Source organism: Rhea pennata, chromosome 1, assembly GCF_028389875.1.
Source record: "Rhea pennata isolate bPtePen1 chromosome 1, bPtePen1.pri, whole genome shotgun sequence".
NCBI lineage: Eukaryota > Metazoa > Chordata > Aves > Rheiformes > Rheidae > Rhea > Rhea pennata.
The window spans coordinates 160,367,272-160,390,069 of NC_084663.1; the positions used below are offsets into that span (position 1 = coordinate 160,367,272).

General features: G+C 38.7%; 1 protein-coding gene across 8 annotated transcripts in view; it reads right to left on the reverse strand.

Moving 5' to 3' along the window:
- FARP1 (FERM, ARH/RhoGEF and pleckstrin domain protein 1) overlaps positions 1-22,798 on the reverse strand; it is a 219,832-nt gene that overhangs the window by 162,429 nt on the left and 34,605 nt on the right. For all 8 annotated transcript variants that reach the window (XM_062566835.1, XM_062566834.1, XM_062566833.1 and 5 more), the window contains exon 2: positions 14,002-14,197. In XM_062566835.1, coding sequence (XP_062422819.1) covers positions 14,002-14,172 — 171 coding nt within the window. In that variant the 5' untranslated portion in view covers positions 14,173-14,197. The remainder of the gene's footprint in view (positions 1-14,001; positions 14,198-22,798) is intronic.

Below are 22,798 nucleotides of genomic sequence, written 5' to 3' on the forward strand. Positions count from 1 at the left end.
AAATATTTTATGGGGACTAATCAAACCTTTCAAGTCTATGTCTCAAGAGATCTCCAGTTTTGAAATCTATCCTCTCATTTTCATGATAACACTGCAGTCCTGTTTGAAACACATTTATACCTATATGGAAAACAAGTCATTTCAGCGCAACTAGCAGTAACAGTATTAACTGGTCTTTCCAAAAACCGTCCCCTCAAGCCAATGTTTCATCAATAACCTTTTGTCACTTCCCCAACTCCATTATTTGTTGACATGCACTCTTCCCTGTAATGAAAAGTAAGTGATATGGATCCAAAATGCTCTACAAAAATGTGACCTTTCCACTGAAAGGCATGTACCTGTTCAAAGATATTTATTTCATAGATATAGAAGAAATGGCAATGCCCAGGTTCTACTTTTCTCTAATCAGAGCAATCCAGTTTGACCTTAAACAAAAAGACAAAAAAACTTATTATTCCACATCTAGAATGAATCCACAAGTTTTTCATGGGAGTTTCATTTTTTTAAAAAAAAAAAAAGGAAAAAAGAAAAAAAAAGAAATTGCAGTTGCAGCATCTCCACTCTTCACAAAGCCTGCTCTCCTGCAGTTTGATGTTTCTACCTGGCTCTTCTCTAGACTGTCAAAATCATTAAGTAAAACGTGATATAATCAGCAATTCTGAGCAAGTGTCATTTTTTTCCCCTCACTTAAATTTTATTTTTAGAAGCTTCCTGTCTTTCAAAACACAAATACACAAACAAAGTCACTCTTTGACATAAAGTAAATAATTAAAAAGAAAATCCAAACGTTTGACAAATTCTGGGTGTAGAAAGTAACAAGCTTATGACATGTCTCATAAAATGACTACTACCTAGTTTCTTTTAGCGGCACACAGATGTGGCTATAAACACTTATTTGTCAAACAGAAATCTGAAGCCTTTTACCTCAGAGTTGCCAGTCACATACTTAAAAGCAATGGATTTTCAACTGATAATTCTGATCTTCAACCAAACCTCTCAAGAACGAGGAAAAAAAAAAAGAAAAGAAAAGAAAAACACAACTCAAACCATGAACACCATAAACCACTTTTGTCTTGAATCCCTACAGTTAAGATTTCTGAAGCACTTTCACATGGACCTTGAGCAATCTGCCCTTAGCTGGCCTTGCCTTGAGTGAATGATTGAACTAGATGACCTCCGTGGGTCTCTTCCAACCTATATTACTCTGTGTGTCCATGGAAGTGAGTGTTCAAGTGCTTTGTGAAACGCATTTTCTTTTGCCAGCCTCCAGTGTTTATTGTTGGGTGCTTAGGTGTTTCTGAATTACTCCGGAATATATAAGAGCATAAAACACTTTGCTGTATTTATTTTTGGTTTGATTATGAATCCACCAATAGAACACAAACTATTTGAAAACTTTCTTTTATAATTCCAGTAAGAATTCTTTTTATCTAAGTTTTGACGCAGCATTCTCTTTCATACAACGTTAAAGTGACTAACTTGTATTTTTGCCAGAAGCCAAATCCCTCCTGTTTCAATGCTTTTCACCAAAACTCCAATATCTGAGATTAATTACAATAGGCAACACTCCTTGAGGAGACTCCTGGATCATATTGTCTCATACGTTATCATATATAACCTAGCTTATTTCCAGCATCTCTGGTGGACTTAAAAATTTAAACTGTCTAAGGATCTGGCTAATCCATGTCAATAAGTGGAAAAGGAAGGTGTTCCCTTTCCACTTGCAGTTATTTCAGATCCGATATAGGCTGTTTTGTCAAAAGCTGCTTGTCAGAGACGAAAAAGAGATCTCTGTAACAAAGTATTGTGGAGAATTATACAATGTATCCATTTAGAAGATCCAAAAAAGGGATGTTTTCTAAGAAAAGAAAGAACTGAGAAGATGGAAGTTAGTTAACAGAAGGGAATTAAACTGAACATCTGCACCAGGTAACGAAGCACTGAAATATGAAGGGTTTTTAAGAACAAAAGATGTTCCCCTTAACGCATGAAGAACTAGCCTCTGCATACTAAGCAATGTCTACACACAAATACCATCCACCATCTTCTAAATTGAAATTATCACCAAATAAATTCAGTGCAAACCACATGAAGATGTTACGGCAGGAGAACAGGACCAGAATTACAAAAGCCAGAAGAGAAAAGAGGAAAGGACTTCAGGATCAATCAGAAAACTAGACGAGATGGTAACACTGGGAGAAACAAGGAGAAAAACTGCCTGCTGCTGTGTTCTGCATGAATATTTGCATCTGCCAACAGGCCATCAAAAAGCAAATTGGCACTAACCCACCATTTGCTATTTATATTCTGGCAGCATTATGTTTGTGCAATTTCTATCAGTCAAAGCCTCCTCTTGAGGGAGGGGGATAAGAACGGGAGTTATAGTTTGTATTTACTCAGTTGTCTGGTACTAAACGCGTGCCTGATGCATCACATTTTATTCAAAATTTGACACATTTATCCAAGAATGATTTTAACATCCTAGCCTTATTCAAATCTGTACAAAGAATTTGGCAGGAATTTTCAGCTGTTTTACATGCCAATGCATAAATCGTGTAGAAGGCAATAGTTAATGGTGCATGCATGCAGTAATGACAGCAGTGTCAAGCGCTACAGTAAGGTACAGGTAAGCATCCACTGCTAAGTCTTCCTGGGAACTGATGGAGCCCCTTTAGATTGCACCAATATTAGACAAAGGGAAACTGCCTTACTGACTTCATCCTAGTTGAGATTCTTTTGTATCTAAATTGGTCGGACTACATGTTAAAAGTATAAATTATTTCAGGCAAATTGTGGATAGCAACTTGCTCACAGAGTTTGGGTATGGATGATAACTGACTATCCTATTGCAGCAAGGGCCCTAACTCTGTCAGTGCAGATAGAGCCTTTGAAAATACTTGTAGTACAGTATCTTGATATTGTGCTAGCTGGTTATAGTTGTACTGGTGATAAACAAAGTTTTAAGTCAGGGTTGCCCCAGTGAGCTGGCTTACCATGGGGTGAGCCAGACATTGATACCAAGGCAGCAGAGGGGGTGGGAATGCCACCTCAAATAATCACTAAGGCTATGGCTCCACCAGCTGAGCAGCCCACGTGCCCCACAGCAGCAAGGTGTGTGTGAGGGGGAACAGGGCTTGTGGAAAACTTAACATCTGAGGAAAGAGAAATCGCAGATGATGGCCCCTGATGTACAGAGGGAAATGAAGGCCAGTGTAAGAAGATAAAGTGAACATCTCAAGCAAAAAGGCAAAGCAAGGAACAAACAGTAGTCAAAGACACCTGAAGAGACAGGTATTTCAACAGGCTGTGTTAAAACTGTTAAAATATGACCATATCCGTCTGAAAATAAACTGAAAAGGAAAATAATTGAGAGTTTACAAAATTTTGCTCTTCTTTTATCCCATACTTCTTAAGCCTTTCTTTATACAGATAGTTTCCATTCTGCACAAAATAATGGAGGGTAGCAACTGCTAAGGGAATTCATGATAAAGGTTCCTTCACCCAATAAACAGATGTAAGAACAAGATAGAGAGATACACTTTTACTTGAAATTTAAGTTACCAAAATTCAGTGTTCTCAATGGCCATTTGTCACTTTGTGTGATATCATCAGACCAACGGTGCTTGCCATGTGAGCCCAAGTTTTCTGATCTTTATGGTTTTCTGCTAAAGCCTGAGCAAAGCAGAGATCTGACATGAGCTTGTGCTCTCGGAAAACTATCACACTTACACTGCAGTTCTTCTAGCTGTAGACACCACGCTTTAAGCCATTTAAGCACCCTGTGGTCAGTTGCACATCTGGTGGAGGAAGGCAGCTTATTTTCTCCTAAAAGCTGATCTTGCTCATTCATTATGCTCTTCCAGATTATACAGGCAGAAGTAGACGCAACTGTTTCTCACACTGTGCTTAAGGAAAGTAACTTAAATTTGACCATCCTGTGCTGACAAAGAATGGACTTAGGCAAGGCACAGCATGCCTGTGTACAGCTGCAATACTGCACTAATTGGCACTACTCCTCCAAAGCACATTTTCTCTTACAACTTCCCTGTTACAGCTAGGAGAGAGAAAAGAAGCAACTACTGCATGTACAATTTACCCACTCCAGCACATCTGAACTAGATGGCATAGCTGGCCAGCTATGGGGTGTAGGGAAAACTCACATATCACTTCCCGCGGTTGGGAATTAAAAGGAAACAAAGGAATTCCTGTGCCACAAGTTAGGTGCCTAGATGATAAACGAAGTCTAAGCAATGGCCCTATGCTCCCTTTACAGGGCTATACAAGCATCTCCAAAGAACAATTAATCTCATCCTAAAATACACGTTCAAGACAGGTATGATGAACAGCCTGCTGAAGGTACCATGCTATCACCAGTTACTATAAAGAAAACAAAGTGATTAGTTAAGGCTCTGACATCTAGTTTTAAAATCCTTAAAGCCAGAAGAGATGAATCCTACTCTTGGGGGAAGGAAGGAATTTGAAAATCAGCAGTTCAGCTCCTCTTTCCTCTAACCAGAGTCCGAACATCCCTCCCATGCTCCCTGCAACAGGAAACGTAGACTTTGGTCCATCTCCACTTTCGTCACTAATTCCCTGCTCACCCACGCATACACTTTGAAGAGGAAAAAGAGTAAAGGTGACACATCTCCCCCTGCACCCTGGACAGCTGCCACATATATTCATGGTTCCAAGGGGAAAACCTTGCAGGCGGTGAGGAAGCCCCTATTCCCTGCAGAACATCGATCCAGCTCATCATTCTCACCAGGACTTCAAAATACCAACTCATAGGAACAGATATAGTTACCAAAGTTAAGACCATAGTTTCACTGGCCTATTAAGCTAGGTCAACAGTGTCAAGAAATGCTTCCACATTGCCTCTTCATCCAAGGCTGCTCTTTCCTGCAATAGCACTGTACTCTGCGATGTTCTGGCTTAAGCACTGGTGCATCACTTAGCTAGTCAGCTGAACTGAGAGAGGTCGTTAACTCATTCAAGAAAATTACATTCATCTCTCAGTTATCTTCAAAGACATCAGTCCAGTCTGAAGATGGACAGAATCTGTTGAAAGTTACAAATACATTTCCACTTAAGTGTGTTCTACAGAATATCCTAATTTTAAGAAAATAATAATTAGCAGTTTAAACAGACAGCTGTCTCGGGTTATGGAAGTCTGCTTATAATTATCTTCTTTTCCATTTTGAAATTACAAACATGTTATTTATTAACATAAGTAGCTAAAATCTTCTGCCTTTCAACAAGGACATTCTAATAATCTCTTAACAAAAATCGAAGCTCATTGGATATCAACTGAGAATCTTCTGCTGGGAATTGTAACTCTTGTGTTTCAGAATTATTTTAAAAGTTTTCTCTTTTGTAATTTCAGAAGATACAGCGGGATTGGTGCAACAATCAGTGAACATTTAAATGCTTAATATTCATTTGAAATAGCCCAACAGTGATGGTCAAATAATAATTAGGCATGAGAAAAGAAGAAAGCCTCAGACTGATGAATAACTGACATTTGACCAGCTGTTCATTTCCTAAGCCGGAAGCAAGTGCAATTCATATACCAGCTGAAACTAGCAAAGAAGACATAAAACACTTTTTTTTTTTTTTTTTTTTTTTTTTTTTAAAAAAAGGCATTAGACAGTAAGGCAACGCACAAACATGAAAAACGTCTTATTCACTGAGAAACTTCAATGATTATGATATGTGCGTTGATGAGAAGGATAAATACCTAGGATAAAGCAATTACCATAACCCATAAATATTAGAGAAAAGAGTTAAGTTTTTCCTGTAACACTGAAAAAATTACAGCTAGAAATTTTGTACTTGACAGAACAACACCTGTGCAAGGTGGAAGCAGGGATAGGTAACCTGGGAGAAATATAGAGACGTTGTCCAAGCATGCAGAGATGGGGCTGGGAAGGCACCCCATCTGCCAAGGGATGCCGAGGACAGTAAGAAGGGCTTCTGTTAAGTACATCAGTAGTAAAGGGAAGACCAAGGGAAATGTGGGCCCACTGCTGAATGGAGCAGAGACCATGGTGACAAAGGACACAGAAAAGGCTGAAATACTGAATGCCTTTCTTCCCCTCAGCCTTTACTGGTAAGACCAGCCCTCAGGAATCCCAGCCCACAGAGACCAGGAGGTCTGGAGAGAGGAAGAGTTTCCCTTGGTGGGGGACAACTCGGTTAGGGATCAACTAAGCAAACTGGACGTAAACAAGTCAGTGCGCCCTGATAGGATGCACCCACGAGTGCTGAGAAAGTTGGTGGATGTCATTGCTAGGCTGATCTCCATCATCTTTGAAAGGTTATGGTGATGGGGAGAGGTGCCTGGGGACTGGAAGAAAGCAAGTGTCACTCCAGCCTTCAAAAAGGGCAAGTAGGACCCAGAGAACCACAGGCCAGTCTGCCTCACCCCAGTCCCTGGAAGGGCGATGGAGCAGCTCATCCTGGATGCCACCTCCAAGCATAAGGTGATCAGCATGGATTCAGCGAGGGGAAATCCTGCTTAACCAACCTCACAGTCTTCTATGATGGAATGGCTGGCTGGATAGATGAGGGGAGAGCAGTGGATGTTGTTTGCATTGACTTCAGGAAGGCTTTTGACACCGTCTCCCAGAACATCCTCATAGGCAAGCTCAGGAAGTGTGGTATAGGTGAGTGGACAGTGAGGTAGATGGAGAACCAGCTGAATGGCAAAGTTCAAAGGGTTGTGATCAGTGGCGCAATGTCTTGTTGGAGGCCTGTAGCTGGTGGTGTCGCCCAGGGGTCAACACTGAGTCCAGTTTTGTTCAACTTATTCATCAGTGACCCGGATGAAGGGACAGATGCACCCTCAGCAAATGTTCAGATGATATAAAATGGAGAGGAGTGGCTGACACACCAGAGGGCTGTGCTGCCATTCAGAGGGGCCTCAACAAGCTGAAGAGATGGGCAGAGGGGAACCTCATGAAGTTCAGCAAATGGAAGCACAGAGGCCTGCCCCTGGGGCCATGCCCCAGGACAGGCTGGGCGCTGAGGTGCTGGAAAGCAGCTCCATGGAGAAGGATCTGAGGGTCCTAGTGGACAGTAAGTGGACCATAAGCCAGTAACGTGCCCTAGTGGCCAAGAAGTTAACGGCATCCTGGGCTGTATTAGGAGGAACATTGCCAGCAGGTCAAGGGAGGTCAAAGGAGCTCAGCTGTGGCCACACCTGGAGCACTGGGTGCTGTGCTGGGGTCCCCAGTACATGAAATATACAGACCTACTGGAGTGAGTCCAGCAAAGGCCTACTAAAATGAAGGGACTGGGGCATCTCTCCTATAAGAAAATGCTGAGAGAGCTGGGACTCTTCAGCCTGGAGAAGAGCAGACTGAGGAGGGATCTTATCAATGTGTATAAGTATCTGAAGGGAGGATGTCAAGAGGATGGGCCGGACTCTTCTCAGTGATGACCAATGACAGTACGAGAGGCAACGGGCACAAACTGAAATACCAGAAGATCCATCTGAACATGATGAAAAACTTTACTGTGAGGGCACACCTCACCCTGCTTTCTATTAAGAGACTATTGTTGCTTAAGAAACGAGGTGTTAATCCCTCAAGGTGGATGACATTTTCCAACTCTGCATATTTCAAGAAGGCTTGAATGCACTCAGAGGGCACCCTGGAAGGTGTTGCCCAGAGAGATTGTGAAGTATCCATCCTTGGAGATGGTTAAAAGTCATCTGAACAGGGTCTTGGGCAATGTGCTCTAGGTGACCCTGCTTGAGCACAGGCAGTTGGACTAGATGATCTCCAGAGGTTCCTTCCAACTTCAACCATTCTGTGATTCTGTGAAATTTGTAACAAAGCATATGCAGCTGTTATAAAAGCAAGGACAATGTAAAAAGCCATAGACAGATTTTGCTGAAAATTCTGCATGTGTTGACAATAAGAGTTTGGCTTTCATTAGAAGTGGAAATAAAGAATCATTCAGTGTCACACTTCTGCATAAGTCAGATTAAAAAGGAAGATATTCAAAGCGCAAAGTGTTATGGTAGTATTTCTCCAGTGTGTAGAAATTTCACCTTGGGTCTTGGTGAAACCCTGACTTATACTCTTCCAAAGAATCCTGCCTATTCTTCAGCACCTTGTCAAAGAAGGATTTGATAGGGCTTAAATTTTCATAACCGAAGAGCATCTATATCTACTATACGTAAGTACCAACGAAGAATGAGTACAGAAGTCCAGACACATTGATCTTACTGGTGTAAAGAAGAAATTACACCATTTGCTGGTAAGAGGTATATTTGTGATTTCATCTAGGAGAGCTAAGAAGCTATTTCTGGGACTTTGTCAAAAGCCTGACCTACACTTAAAAGTTCTGTCAGTATAGTTGAAATCTCATCCCTGACATTTATCATTCATACCCTAAGCCAGCATACACATAGCTGCATATGTGACCTTTGTTTTTAAGTACTAGGACTTTCTATTATTAAGCTTTTTCTTGCATACTTCCATTGGCCTGAAGTGGCAGGGGGAAGTACTCTCAATAGCAGGCATCTTTCCCACACAGGGAATATTAATCACCAGTAGAGCTACATAAACAAACAAAAAAACAAACAAGAAAAAACAACCTCAAAGTATTAGCCCTAAGAAATAGTCAAAGCAGGATTATAAGGTTTGGGGGGTTTTTGTTGTTTGTTTTTTTTGAAAATTCTGGACATCAGGCACCCACATACCGCTCAGATGCACTGCATTTGAGCTCCTAGGCAGTAAAAGTATTTGTATACCAAGACCATTTGTTCTTCAGTCTTAGATAAGCTGAAGATGAGGAAGCCTTTCTCTTCTGAGAGAAAAACAAATTGAAACGAGATGTTTATAGCCTATGTTTACTGTGGATTAAACCCTCACCCTGCTTTCTATTAAGAGACTCCTGCTGCTTAAGAAACCAGGTGTTAATCCCTCAAAGCGGATGACATTTTCCAACCCTGCATATTTCAAAGCTTGAATGCTCTCAGAGAGAAAGAAAGTTTACATAAGACAGAAAACAGATGTTTAATAAACTTGAGTAATGTGGCAGGCGAGTGTGTTTGGTTTCTTCAAAAAGCCACAAAAAGGCAGCAACTATTTTCTTTCAGAAACAACAAAGAGAATTTTGGGTTGTTTTTAATTAAAGAGATCAGATCCTAACCAAAAGAAGAATCGTCACCTCCTTTAATAAAATTTCATCTCACCTTAGATGCTGAAAGGAAAGAAAGAACTCCGATCTTCTATATAACATCAGCAGTATCATTCCAATCAAATCAGCATCATCAATCCATAAAGCAGAATATGGTCAGTGACAGGTATCATGTCAGTCGTAGTTAAACCTGGTCTGAGTCACTGAATCATCACAGCAGCCTAACATGAGACTAAATCATGTCTTTGGCATTACCTGGAAAGGAACAGCACTGATTCTTTCACCTTAGTAGTAGTTCAAAAGCAAACCATTTCTGTAACTGAACCAACTACCAGAATAAATATAAAAGGCATAACAGAGTAAACATTATGGCTTTTTTTGCACCAGAATGGTCTCTAGTATATACAATCACAAGCCATTTTCACTGTTCCTTTAAAACTGTATTTCTTCTTGAATTAAGCTGATTTGGATCTTCAGAGGTGACTTGATTATAAAATCCAAGAAAATTTGTAAATTTTACTATGTTTTTATGGAATCAATCATATTCTTTTCAAACCAGCTTAGACTAGAAGAAAGTGAATAACTGATAGAATTAAAAATGAGCAAAATACAAGTAGAATTGTACACTCCAACGCTTCTTGTATATTTCGCAACATATTTGGAAGTCTTGGGTTAAAGAAAAAGAAAAGAAAAAGAAAAACACCTTATAGCAGAAGTGTCAACCTTTCAGAATGCTTAAGATCTGCATATATCTGACTATTATTACATGTACAAACATGAAAAATTTATCTCATTCTTCCACATCAGTCATTATAGCTAAAGCTGCTGTGCTCTCATCTGGAGGAAAGGGACTATATTTGCTCATTCTACCACATAATCATAATTCAGCCAAACACCAGTTGAAACACAATGGAGTATTTTTCACCTCTACATTCTTCCAGTTAGCGTATCTAACTAATTTTTGCAGCAATCAAGTATAGCCTCAGAAGCAAAGAGTAAGAGACAAAAACGTATTCCAACACTTGCATGCAAACTTTCCATAAAGGAAACAGCATGGCCATTAGCTACAAGCTCTGAATGACTGATTACTATAACTCACAGCCTAGTTTTCAGACACTGACTACCTGTAAGTTCCAGTGAAGTCTGTTCTTTTTTGAGGGCTTGGGACAGAATCAAACTAAAAGTACAGAAATCCAGTAATAAGAAGTTGAACAACTTTAAAGGGGGAATGTTATTCCAAATAATTTATCTTCTCACAGGAGAACTTAAAAAAACATGCTCAAAAAGATGACTGTCAAAATTTATTTCTCCTTTTTATGTTAAGGACACTAAATATAAAATTAAAATGTTGATCTTTCTTTAACAGATTATCACTGTAATATTTTAGTAGTCTTTCCTGAAAGTAGTAGCGACTACCTTCCCCTCAAACATCTTCATTTGCTTGGAAAAAGTCAGGCAGCTAGCTAACCTGGCTGGCAATCCAAACAAGATGCATATTAATGATCCAAGATTATATATTGAAACTTCTATTGGCTTTTTGGAATGCTGGAATTTTTGCACATTCTTCAAAATTGGCAGTTAACATAGGCTGTTAACAACAACCAAAATATAACATTTTTTTCTTATGTACCCTTTCTTTCACAGTATTACATCTTCAAAGATTGAGGAAAAGGCCTTCATTGCGCTCTTCTGTTTTTCTCGTCTCCCATACAAACTGACTCCATATACCTAATATTTTCTTTGGAAAAAAAAAGTTATATACAGGCCCACATGAAGCTATATATTTTTTTTTAATTTTATTTATTTATTTATTTTGCTTGTGAGAAGCTAATTTAATGAGCTGGAAATCGTATCACTGTGTGGCACCACAACAGTGGCACCAAAAGCTGGTCAACAAAGAGCAACTTTCTTTTAGAACAAATGACACTAAAGCTATTTTACTTTTAAATAGCAGCCCAAAGAACAGAAGTGCTGAGGGTGGGATGGAAGTAGGTCATACTTTTCTGCTATTTTATTGTGTACAGAGAAGACACAGAAATCTGAAGGATTCTGTTCTAATAAAAACAGGCCATTTGCATAGGATGGGAGGGATTGCTTAAATGCAAGGCTATTGAATCTTCTCTCCCAAAAAGATAATTTTAAAAGTCAAGGAAAACACTATATGGAGTAAGATCCTTCTCCAGTTTTAACTAGTGGATGGGCTGAATCTGTAACAAAAGAAATTCTAGGACTAGCAAGAAAGAAGGACTAGACAGATGAATAGTCCCAATTATTTTACTTCTTTCCCAAAATTCAGGAAGGAAGACCATCAGAATCTTTTTCTATTTTTACACAGAATTACAGAGCAAATAATAAATTGAACTGGCTTAAATTTCTTACCATCCTACAAAAGAATATTACAGAATATGCAGTAATAAAACAGCTTAAAATCTGGCCCGTGTGCTAATAGAAAAAAAGATGTCCAGCAAAATTCCTGAAACTGTCAGAAGTACAATACCTTCTCAGTTTATACTTACAGCTTTAATACTTAATACTTAAATAATTATTATTAAATACAATGTAATACTTATATTTGTAATATTATTTTCATCATCATGGCAGTCAGGAGCTAAAGTTTTGGAAAGAATACTTCAGACCCTTATTCGTGTAAAACACTCCTAATTTGCCACTGAAAAGCAAGTCCACATATGTGCTTAGGCATATATGTTTAACATCCTCTGCCCACATCCATACTTGCTGCCTAAAATATTAGGTTGAAATGGTGTCACTTTCTTCTTCTCTGTCTACTGCACCAATCTGGCTAAGCTTGTAAATGGGAATATAGGTTTTTCCAACATGAATGAACATCCCAATTTAGATGTAATAGAAGTTTTTCAGTTTTGTAAAATAGGATGGAAAAAATAATGCCTTTTAAAAGAGACTGAAAACAACGTGTATAGTTCCATTTGACTACGTATAATTTAAATGAAAGACAAAAGAGTTTAGGAATCTGCTCTAAGAGACAATCAAAAGGTCCCACAAAATGCACCAAAAGATCTGATTTCAAAACCAATTGGACTCCGCTGGAATAGATCTAATTATGAAATTAAAGCCTCAGAAAACATTCGTATTGTGGTGATCTGAACCGAAAACTGTTCAAATCTAGGTTTTCTTTTCCAAATGTCACTGAAGGTTAACGAACTGAGACTAATATGGATATCTTCTAATGCTGAAGCTGGAAAAACTACTCTTTTCTCAAACTGCTAGAAGCAAAGAGTTATATTGGTGTACTGAATTCATCCGTTACTCAGGTTTGCTTCTAAACAACTTCATAAAAGGAGCCTGATCTCAAAATAATTCCTCTTAAGTGTTTGTTAAATAGGACTGTGAACTCTTTTAAACCATGTCATTTCCAAAGAGCATCCAAGAAAAGAAACTGTCATCTCTGGGACAATAGGAATATTTGTACTATGTACAATAGGCAGCACACATTTAATTAACATCTAACAATTTAAACTAGAACAACTTTTTTGGACATCAATGGGTATTTGAGAACTGTTAATCATATTCTGCTTGCTACAGACTAAGGTTTAACAGATATACTGAAGGCCTCGACATGTCACAGACTATTTACATATACATCAGCTTTTTACTTTATGACATTTCAGCTGGCAAACACCTGAGAACTCTGCAGTATAAAAATTCTGAAGCTGAACACAAGACTAGTTGGCAAACAAGCTGCAGCAGAGACCAGACCAGAAAGCACAGACAACTTTCAAACAGGTAAAAATTCATTTTCTGATAAGGTAGCCATTTTCCTAATCAGAATTTCTTCAACTTTTAACACATGGACAACATTTTATTACAGACCATAAGCACTTTTATGGGGCACTAGACATATAAGATCTATTTATCTCATTGGTAAGACCCCATTTCGCTGAAGGGAAAATTGAGCCAAAGGAGGCATGGAAGTTGCCATGGCTACATAAAATGCTGGTAACAAAGGATGAAATTTGAACTCAAGTTTCCAATTTCTGATTCACTGAACCCTGAGAACTTTGAAAAACATACGTACCAGTACATTTCCATAACAGCAACACTGTTCAAGAACCTTACACGTTAATTACTTAAGTATGACATATTAAAATCACTAGTGGTTACCAGCTGTTAGATAGTATAAAAGAGAATTGGTCCTCAAACCAAAACTAATCCAGACTGATTCTTTTGATCACGCACAAAAAAGCAGCAGTAATTCTACTCCCTTACTTGGCAAGTACAAACTAACATTAATTTCAATGAGCGCTGAGTGTATAGAGAAACTTTAGATAGGATTGCTTTGATTCTTTCCTTGCACTTAACGCATGTGTGAGCAATTGGTGTCTGTAAGAGCGATACAAATTAGCAAAAACTTTGATGATTTCGAGTCAACATTCTAAGGACTGGTCAAAGGGGGAAAAAAAAGAAAAAGTAACTCCTTGTAGAGCTATGGTTTACTGGATCAAAGGCAATACAGCACCAAGGAAAAAAAACAAACAAAAACCACACAATTTAGAAAGTGGAAGAAACCACTGAATTTTTTTTGCAGGAGGGGGAAGGGGGGACACAGAAAAACCCTTTTGACTTCTTTTGAAGCTATTCGAACAGGAACAGAATAGTAACTGCAACTTACAATTTACTACACTGCTCAACATTATTCTATTGTGCCATCACACATTTAACACTCATTGATACAACCACCATTTTCTTCACAACATGAATTCGCTGGCCAGCAAAGAATCAAAAATTTGGAATAAAACCAGGATCGGTTTGAAAACATCCACTTTTAGAAATCTCTGAATAAATCTTCAGCCACCCCAACCTCCACATCCTTACCGGAACGTCAAAAGTTTCTTGCGTATCATCCAGCATCTGGATTTTGATGGAGACGAGTTTTCCCGGAGGTGTCATCGGTGGTTTCTGTCCATGCTCCAAGGTACTGATCCCAGCATTTTCCTGAGCTCCTAACCGGGATCCTGCTGTTGGTCTCTGCTCTGTTTCACCCATGTTTAGAGAAACACGTTTCTTATATCTAATAAAGGAATAAGGGCAAAGAAAACCATATCACTTATAAATATGAATTGTTGCACATGAGCATTTGAGTGTATATACTTAGAGTTGATAAACTGTATGACCATTAACACAAAGTAACACTATGATGATTTTTTAAAATAAAAAATAGATCATATATATACAGGAAAATCATGCAAACTTTCTATTTTTAAAATACAGAGGCTAACCACTTGTTGCAATAAGGAAGATTTTCACAGACTGCACAATGGGAAAAAATAATTTTTTTCCCCTGAAAAATACAACAAGATCATGTTGGAACCCAGATTTCAATGAATTATACTGATTTTTATGTAGTTGCAAATCAGACTGTTAGCAGCAAAACCCAATCCTCCCAGAGAAGGGAGGAGGAGTGCAGCTGACCAATATCCCCTCTCCTGGCCCTGTCAGCACTTCCTCCCTTGCCCATTCCAGCCTTCTCTGCCACTTTTGCAGAGATTCCTTGTTTAGGGTTTTCCAAAGCACAAAAGCCAAGGGGATACAAGATCAACCCTGTGAGATCTATTATAGGGTACAAACATTTTGTTTTCCCTGGGAAAAAAATCCTTGACTCTACCGATGGGTCAATGGTTGTGAGAACCAAAGTTGGGAAAAGCACTTGATAATATTTTAAACTTTCTTATTGAATTGAAGGATCACTAGTTTTACTTGTCAAATGTTATACATCATACCAGAATTTTATTTCACTTTTTTCCTCTCAACTTTCTGACATTTTAGGGGGATTTCAAATAAAGCCTGATGCCATTGTCTCTTTGTCTTCCTTGGTGATCGCATTTCCATTCCAAACGACTTTTATATGCTGATCAATGACCACTAAAAAGAAATGTAACTTTCCAGCTGAACATAGGTACTAGAGTAGTGCCAAACACAGTCTGGTCTTTACTCTAAGGTTAAAAATACTGAGAAGTCTGTGGGAAAAAGTGGAAAGGACAACCTAGCCCATGTATTAGTAAAATAAATTACCAGCCCTACAGTATACCATAAAGAACAGTACCGTGTAAAAAGACACTAACTCCCTCCATAAGGACAGAGGGAAAAGAGTACACTCTGCTGAAGACATTAGTATTTATTACATATCACTCTTCCATTTTCTAATCTGTCCCCTCTGATTTTCTATTAAATACAGAAAAAGACTTAGAGGACAAATTTTGAAAGTAGTACTTCACTGAGAAGGTGGAAGGAGAGGCTGAAGAAGAGGGGGAAGAAGAGGAAAGAAGGCAAAGAAGAAAACAGGGGAGGTGAAGCAGCAGGCAGGTGTCAAAGACGACAAGAGTGGCGACAGAAGAGGCAGACAGGCATCAAAGAAGGTGAGGGGCTGCAGAAGAGGCAGGGAGGGGTCAAGGATGACAAGAGGGGCAGGGAAAAGGTGGGCGGGTGCCAAAGATGACAAGAGGGGCGGCAGAAGATGTAGGCAGGTGGGCGCCAAGGAGACAAGAGGGGCGGCAGAAGATGTAGGCAGGCGTCAAGAAGCCAAGAGAGGTGACAGAAAGAAAGATGACAAGAGGGAAGGCAGGAGAAACTTAGCCTCGGAGGAAGAGAATGACACACTTCTATGGAGTCACACACTTCTACGTATCAACTCAAAAGGCAGAAGCAAAGGAGAAAAGAGAAAAGTTTCCCTATAGGACAACACAGCCAAAGTTAACAAAGGCAACATCAAGCTGGCAATTTTTGCAACGCGACCGTATTATACTAGCTATTGGGGCTGAAAAGATACCAGATGAAACTTACCCAAGTGCAAGCCAAATATTAACGTGAGGCAAATCTATTTCAAAATTATTAATTAATTGGCATTGTAATCTGAGATGTAGAGCAGTGAATTACATTAATTAATTGATTTTAAAGGATAAAATCAAAGCCTTTTATAAGACAAGAAATGCCAACAGTAAGGCTGCAGTTGGAGCCAGGAATTCCACGAGGAAAAGAGAAAAGGCTATATCAAGACTCTAGGCCTATTTAGAAGTAAGTCTGATTATCATGCATGTGAAGTGCATATGAACATTAAAAAGAGATAACACATCCTCTCAGTCTGGAAATGTCATTGCACACAAGGATACCAGTCCATATCCTTGTTAATTCAGAAGTAGTTTTATGAGCTCTCCTAATGTCACCACACACCACTTGCACACCAGTACTGAAGAAATGACATGTACAATAGCTTTATTATTATAGTAGCTTTTGGCTAGGTACATGCATTTAAAATAGATGAAGAGGAAGTCTGTTCTGTTTATCAAGACCTAAGTACAGGAGTTGATCCAGTGCAGTTCAGGTGATAGTATTAACATAGAGGATCTAGTGAGCCACAAACATATGCAGACAGGCCAAAAATGTAGTGAAATGAGGGAAAAAAAAGGCTCAAATTTAGGAGCCAAAAAAATGTGGAGGAAAAGTACAAACCAAACCACTCCACACAGAAAGCTAAGACATCTTTTTTATTATTATTAACAACTAGTAATACCAAAACTCTTCTAATACATGTACTGAGCCTATCAGTTACATAAGCATACTTCATTTTGGAAGCGGAGATCTAAGAAATACAGCTACTGTGATCACAGCATGTATCTGCCATTTACCAAATTAAAGCAGACCATTCCTCCTTTAATCAATCTATCTCAAAATATTAGCATGTTGTATTTGACATTTTAATGTTTCTTCTTTTCTGTACAACACTAGTCTCACTATAGTGCTTTCATAAAATCAGCACAATATGTTTACTTTGCCCTCACCTAAAATAGGCCTTAAAAATTATTACAATTATGCTCTCTAAATAAAGCATCACATTAGTCTAGCTGCATAACCTTGTCTAAATGTAAGTGTTCTAGAGAAAAAAAGGTAAGGTCACAGAACGCAACAGAACAGTATTAAGCAGAACTCAGAGGATTAAGATAGCTAATGTCCATCCCTATGAGGTGGAAGCTCATCAACGTGGGAAAGAAGATGGAGAAATTCAAAGCCACTCTACTGGAAATAAGACACTGAGGAGATTATTAATGGGAAAAAGCTGGAGCCAACATGGCTCTGATAAAAACCGATCAAGGCAGAAAGTTACTGGAAGTAAACAGTCCATAGTAGAGCCCAGGCAATGCCAAATAAAGGACTCATCTGAGTTGAAGCAACCCAGGGCCAAAATTGTATCTGTTGTTTCTGCCGAGGGTCCTTTGGACATCAGTGCCCTTTGCAGTAGCTGTTGTGGCACCTCTAAAGATCGGAGAGAGACTGCTGCAGGGAGCTTCTCCTCCAGCTGGATGGCTCTGCTGCTTGCCTTCCACTGATGGTGACCACCTCCACACCCTACCCTGAGCCAATTCACCTTCCTAACCCTGAAAAAATGTAATTCCGTGTTTTGTTCTTTGCTAGGTTAGCAGATTAAATTGGCTCTTAGTAAGCGGACAAACCTAAGGCTGGCAGAAGTAAAGCAGAGTCAGCATTTCCTGTGCTGCTGGCAAGCCAGTAGATCAATTCCAGCCACCTCATGTAACTCTACCTGAAACACCTGGAGGGCACAAACTAAGAGGAACTACAAATGTCATTATATAGATCAGTAAACAAACATACTTTCATCCTAATCAGATGTTAACAATCTTTTTATGCAGATACTCTATATGCTTAGCTCAAAATTATAAGTTTTGTATGTACTTAGCTAATAGCTGGACAAAGGCCAAGATCTGGTGCAGCGTAATGCCACTTTAGTTCTCAGTGTTCAAAACTGTGACTAAACAGGTGCATTTTATAGCACCAGAAAGCTTCCAGGCAAACAGAAGTTTCTGCATCTTTTTCTTTGGCAGGAAGAAAAAAAAAACAATCAAACTGACCTTACAGTAGTCTTAAGGGACCTGGGAGTACAAGCAGAACTTTTGTTTGGAAGGTGGGAAAGAGGGGGAAAAAGGTTACTAAAAAAATTACAAAATACTGTGGACAGGGGGGAAAGAACAATCAGCCACTGTTAAAAAGGTAAGCAGAATGCATGTTGGAATAGATGGTAATCTAATCTATTCACTCTGCTTTTTTATGCCAAGTAATGTCATGGTTTGAACATCTGAAGTGCTGCTGTTTGGGGAGAACGTTGTTCAGCATCAAGGCCTTTTACATATTTTCAGAGCACTATGCATAAATAAGCACAGTGTCCGCTCTTCTCTGTTGAGAAGTGGGGAAAATTAAGGTACAGTGGGATGATGTGACTAGCCTTAAAGTCACTGAGCAGACCAGTAGCTGAGTTAAAGCTGAAGCCAAAGCCTCTCAGATGCTAGCCCTGTACCATCTCCAAATCATACAACAGGGAAACATTTGAAAGAGATTAATGTAGTCAATACAGCACCAGATGAGAAAACTCAACTAACTAAATGACTTATAAACAGTAAGAACTAAGAAGGCACCAGAGGATTAGAAAAATAACAAATTCAATTCAAATCTTCTAAAGGTTAAACATGGAGCAGGAAAGAGAACGTAAGAGGGGTAATTCTGGAAAATTCCCAGCATATACTTTTAAAACACCTAGCTGCTTGTGAAGCTCTTGGAAAGCCTTAACTACTGAAAGGATTATAGTGAATATGAGTTTTATAAGAGTAAAGTACTCATCTTCATTTCAGAGCACCTTCATGTTTGGAGGAAAAAAAACCAAAAAAACAAAAAAACAAAAATCAAGTTGGAATAAGTTTAAAGAATCAGAATAAACCACCTGTGAGGAAAGACAGAGTGATATGCAACAGTTTGAACCTGGAGGACTCTGAGAGAAGTTTGAGCAAACCCAAGATGCCATCACCCTCAAAGGCCCAACCCACATGTGTACCACAGACTAATGCCTCTCAAGCTGAGGTAGCAGGATGTGTCTGCACTTCAGCAACTCTACGGTCTAGTTTAATCAATAGATGCTATGTTTCACATGATGTGCTGATTCTTTATCTTTCTTCTTCCCTTCCTTTGGATAACAGCAAAATATGTATAAATGTGTGGCCCTGCCAAAAGCATGTAACAGAACTGCAGAACATTTAAATAAGGGAAAAGTCTACATTTTCAGGATAAATTGTCAACAAATCTGGGCTTTCATTAACTTACCAGAATGACCATAACCATGAAATAAGACAGCATGTTTCCTGAACCCATACTTAAACAAAACAAAGCAAAAAGCAAAAATGAAAGAAAACATACAAACTAACAAAAAAAGTTAAAAGTAAGACTGAATCTGAACTTAGTCTGAAGTGACTGGGGATGGAGGGAGGGCCAGTAGAGCTCACATTTTGTATTTTGTGAAATGTTATCTCGGTTAGTTTCTGCAGTTTCATGGCAAAATTGGACTAAAAAAATGCAGCGATTAAAAATATTACAGCTATTCATCCAAACATCTGATACTATTTCTGCGTAAAAAAAATCCATTTTGAAAACGAGTTAAGATAAATCAATGCAAAACAGGTAAGCCATCCTCAGTCCTTGCTCAGAGCTGAAGCACAGTGCTTCAGGTATAGAGCTGACAAATGATGGTCCATTAGGTAGCAGACACCATCCATATGGCTAGCAGTCACAGCAATGAATGGCAAATTTTCAAATCATGCCAAATGAAGTGAGTGGATGAGCTACAATCCAGGCAAACAACAATAACTAAAATTCATTTCCTGACCTGGAGTTGCCACTCATCAAGTGGGATACCTACACTGGAATACCAAGACTTGACAGATTTACCTTTACTGAAAAAGAAAAGCAAGTTGTTTTGTAGGAATGGGAACACCATAACAGAGCAGCTTTTAAGTCTTTCACAGTTCCTCATTGAAGAATTTTGAGAATTTCTCAGAAAATCTTATTTACAAGGTCTGATTTTCTTAAGGTACTGAGAAAAACCACAAACGGCCACCTCACTACAAAGTTCATGCTTCACATTATTCTGAGACATCACAGGCATTTTTACACAAAGGTCATAATAATGAAACCACACATAAGAAATCTGACATAAATACAGAAACTTTTCTTTAGGCTAACAGATCAGTATTTTTGTGGAAGCAAAGCAACATGAAATCAAAAAGCTCTCATCAAAGTAATAGTTCAAGCTTGGAGGGCAGTATTCCAGAAAACAGGAAGAACTTTGTCTGCTTCTCTGTTTACTTGCAGCAGACTTCAAGTTTGGCTGTTCAACTTCTAATGGCAACACAGCAATAGAAGGAGGTTTCTAGACTCCTGTTCAGACTGCTGCTCACATTCACAGTATTCACAGCTGAAAAGCAGGGATTATAATAAGCACCTTACATATGATTGGGTTGTCTCAACACACCACGACCAACAACAAAACCCAGAACATACATGAATTCAGAAGCAGGGAGGCTCTAGACAACATAGCCTCAGCAGAGAGCAGGAGCTGCCTTAGGGTACAGGGGGTGCTCCTTCCTGAAGGAGGAGATGCAAATACCATCAGTGTTTTCAAGGACAGTCTTTAGCATATGGATTTTTTATTTTTATTTATTTTTTAAAAACTGCTGTCCCCAGGGACCCAGATCATTATCCATTTCAAACCTGCCTGCCCAAGGAAACACCAGGACTCCATGTCTGTAGGTCTCAGAACTGGATAGACCAGCACTCTGCACACTATTCTAAGTTTACAGCAACAAGAGCTGCCCTCTGGTAAGACAAGAGTATCCACAGTAGAAGAAAATTTATCCTCTGTCATGAAATAAAGATGGCTCACAAAGTTGCCTATCTTGGTCAGATTCAGAAAACCTCTGAACTATGCTGTCTTATCACTTGAATAATTTTCTGTGGCACAGTTGAGTAGACAGAGTACTCAGATTTGTCAAGCAGATAGAGTACTCAGACTTGTAAAGCAAGCCAGTATATTTATTTGATATTATCAAATAAACCATAGTCACCTTTAAGGCACTGTCAAGGACATAAAGGATACAAACATCGAATTTAGGAACCTAAGCTGTAGCACATACCTTAACAAATAAATTCAAACTATTCAGTATACTAATAATCTAATCTGAAATGCAGAGTAATGAACATGTATGCAGGTACAGTACAACACAGCATTAAAAGCACCTCTTCTCAGCCTGTTTGTATAGCAAAGTGCCAACATCCATTACTACTTCTACCTTTACAGCTATTCTGCTTCCAGCTTGAACTCATTTATCTTCATTACATTCAAGGCCTAAAGCTGTTTGCAATTCTGTGGTGCTGTCCTGACTCCAAATCATCTCCCAGATGTCAGCAGAGAGCAGTCCCACCCTTCCCAAAGCTGACGTACACTATCTTCTCCTCAATTTACACAGTAGATCTATCAACAAGTGCAGTAATGAACAGCTTTCTGTGTACTTTTGCAATTGTCTCTACAAAAAAAAAAAAAAAAAAAAAAAAAAAAAAATCTCATCCCTTAAGCATAACTACAACCTGATTTGCCAAATCAGGTGAGTTGAATCTTTAGTAGTATTTTTTTTAAAAAAACCAACAAAACTAAAATTGCTTTTGATGACTGTCAGTGATATTAAACAAGGCAGCAAACATATTGATTCCCTACATGCTATGTTTTCCAGACAATCTTGTATTAGAAACTCTTGCAGACAAGAGATGATTGTTTTTCTTAGAATCTCAGGCAAGCAAGCAAAGCCATTATACATATGTAAGTGAATAATTAAAATCTTTATACACTTGTCCCTCAAAAGAGCCCCTTGAAAAGTTCTTTATTCAATTTACTCTTGGGACCAACTGTTACCATTTCCTGAGCTCTAGGGACTTGTCTGCATTACTCGTTCCTCCTCATATGATTTTGTGGCACGTCCCATGCAATCTACTTGAGCTGGGAATGTCAATATCTTTCTTGAACTGACAAAGCCAACTTTTTAAGTTTTTCTTTAGTTTTTTAAGCAGCCAAACAGAAGGTACTTCATAAACAGGTAATTTTGGTTAGTCCTGGAAGGAAAACTAGTGTCCTACCTGCTGGGTAAAGGGGATTTTTAGCTCTAGTTGCTCAGTTAGTGACTCTCTCCCAACAACAGCATTACATGAACTTTGTTTCCCCTTAGGAGTCATGAACAGTATAAGCAAAATGGGGAGGTGCAATCAAGCTCTGGAGCCCTGAATCCTTTAGTAGTTGAGAAAGGGATACTTCTGCACAAATGCTCATTTTATTACACATGTGAAAAACTGAATTAAATACTGACCAGTTGCTTTGTATTTACTGTATCACCACTTCACTAGCATGTATGAGTTTGTGTGTTGAACTTTACATTCAAGTCAGTGTCTGGACTCCTTTGAAAATATTTTTCTGCTACTTCACTTTTACAATCAAACAGACCACATTTTTTTCTGTGGCGGTTCTGTATTATTTCCACGGGGGGAAAATAAAATTTTATTATGAAACTCACAAATTCCTTCTGAGTTGTGTGGGGGGTTTTTTGTTTTGTTTTGGTTTTTTAAATCTGTGGTCAAGTTGCTTCCTGCCTACATTTCAACTGTCAGCATAAGAAATTATGTTTAGGAAGAGGTTGCAAGTTACTGGTATCATATGCTTATATTCCATTTCATTGATATCCCTTGCACAACCTATTTTGTGCGGATGCTGTCATAAAAAAATAAAACTATAAAA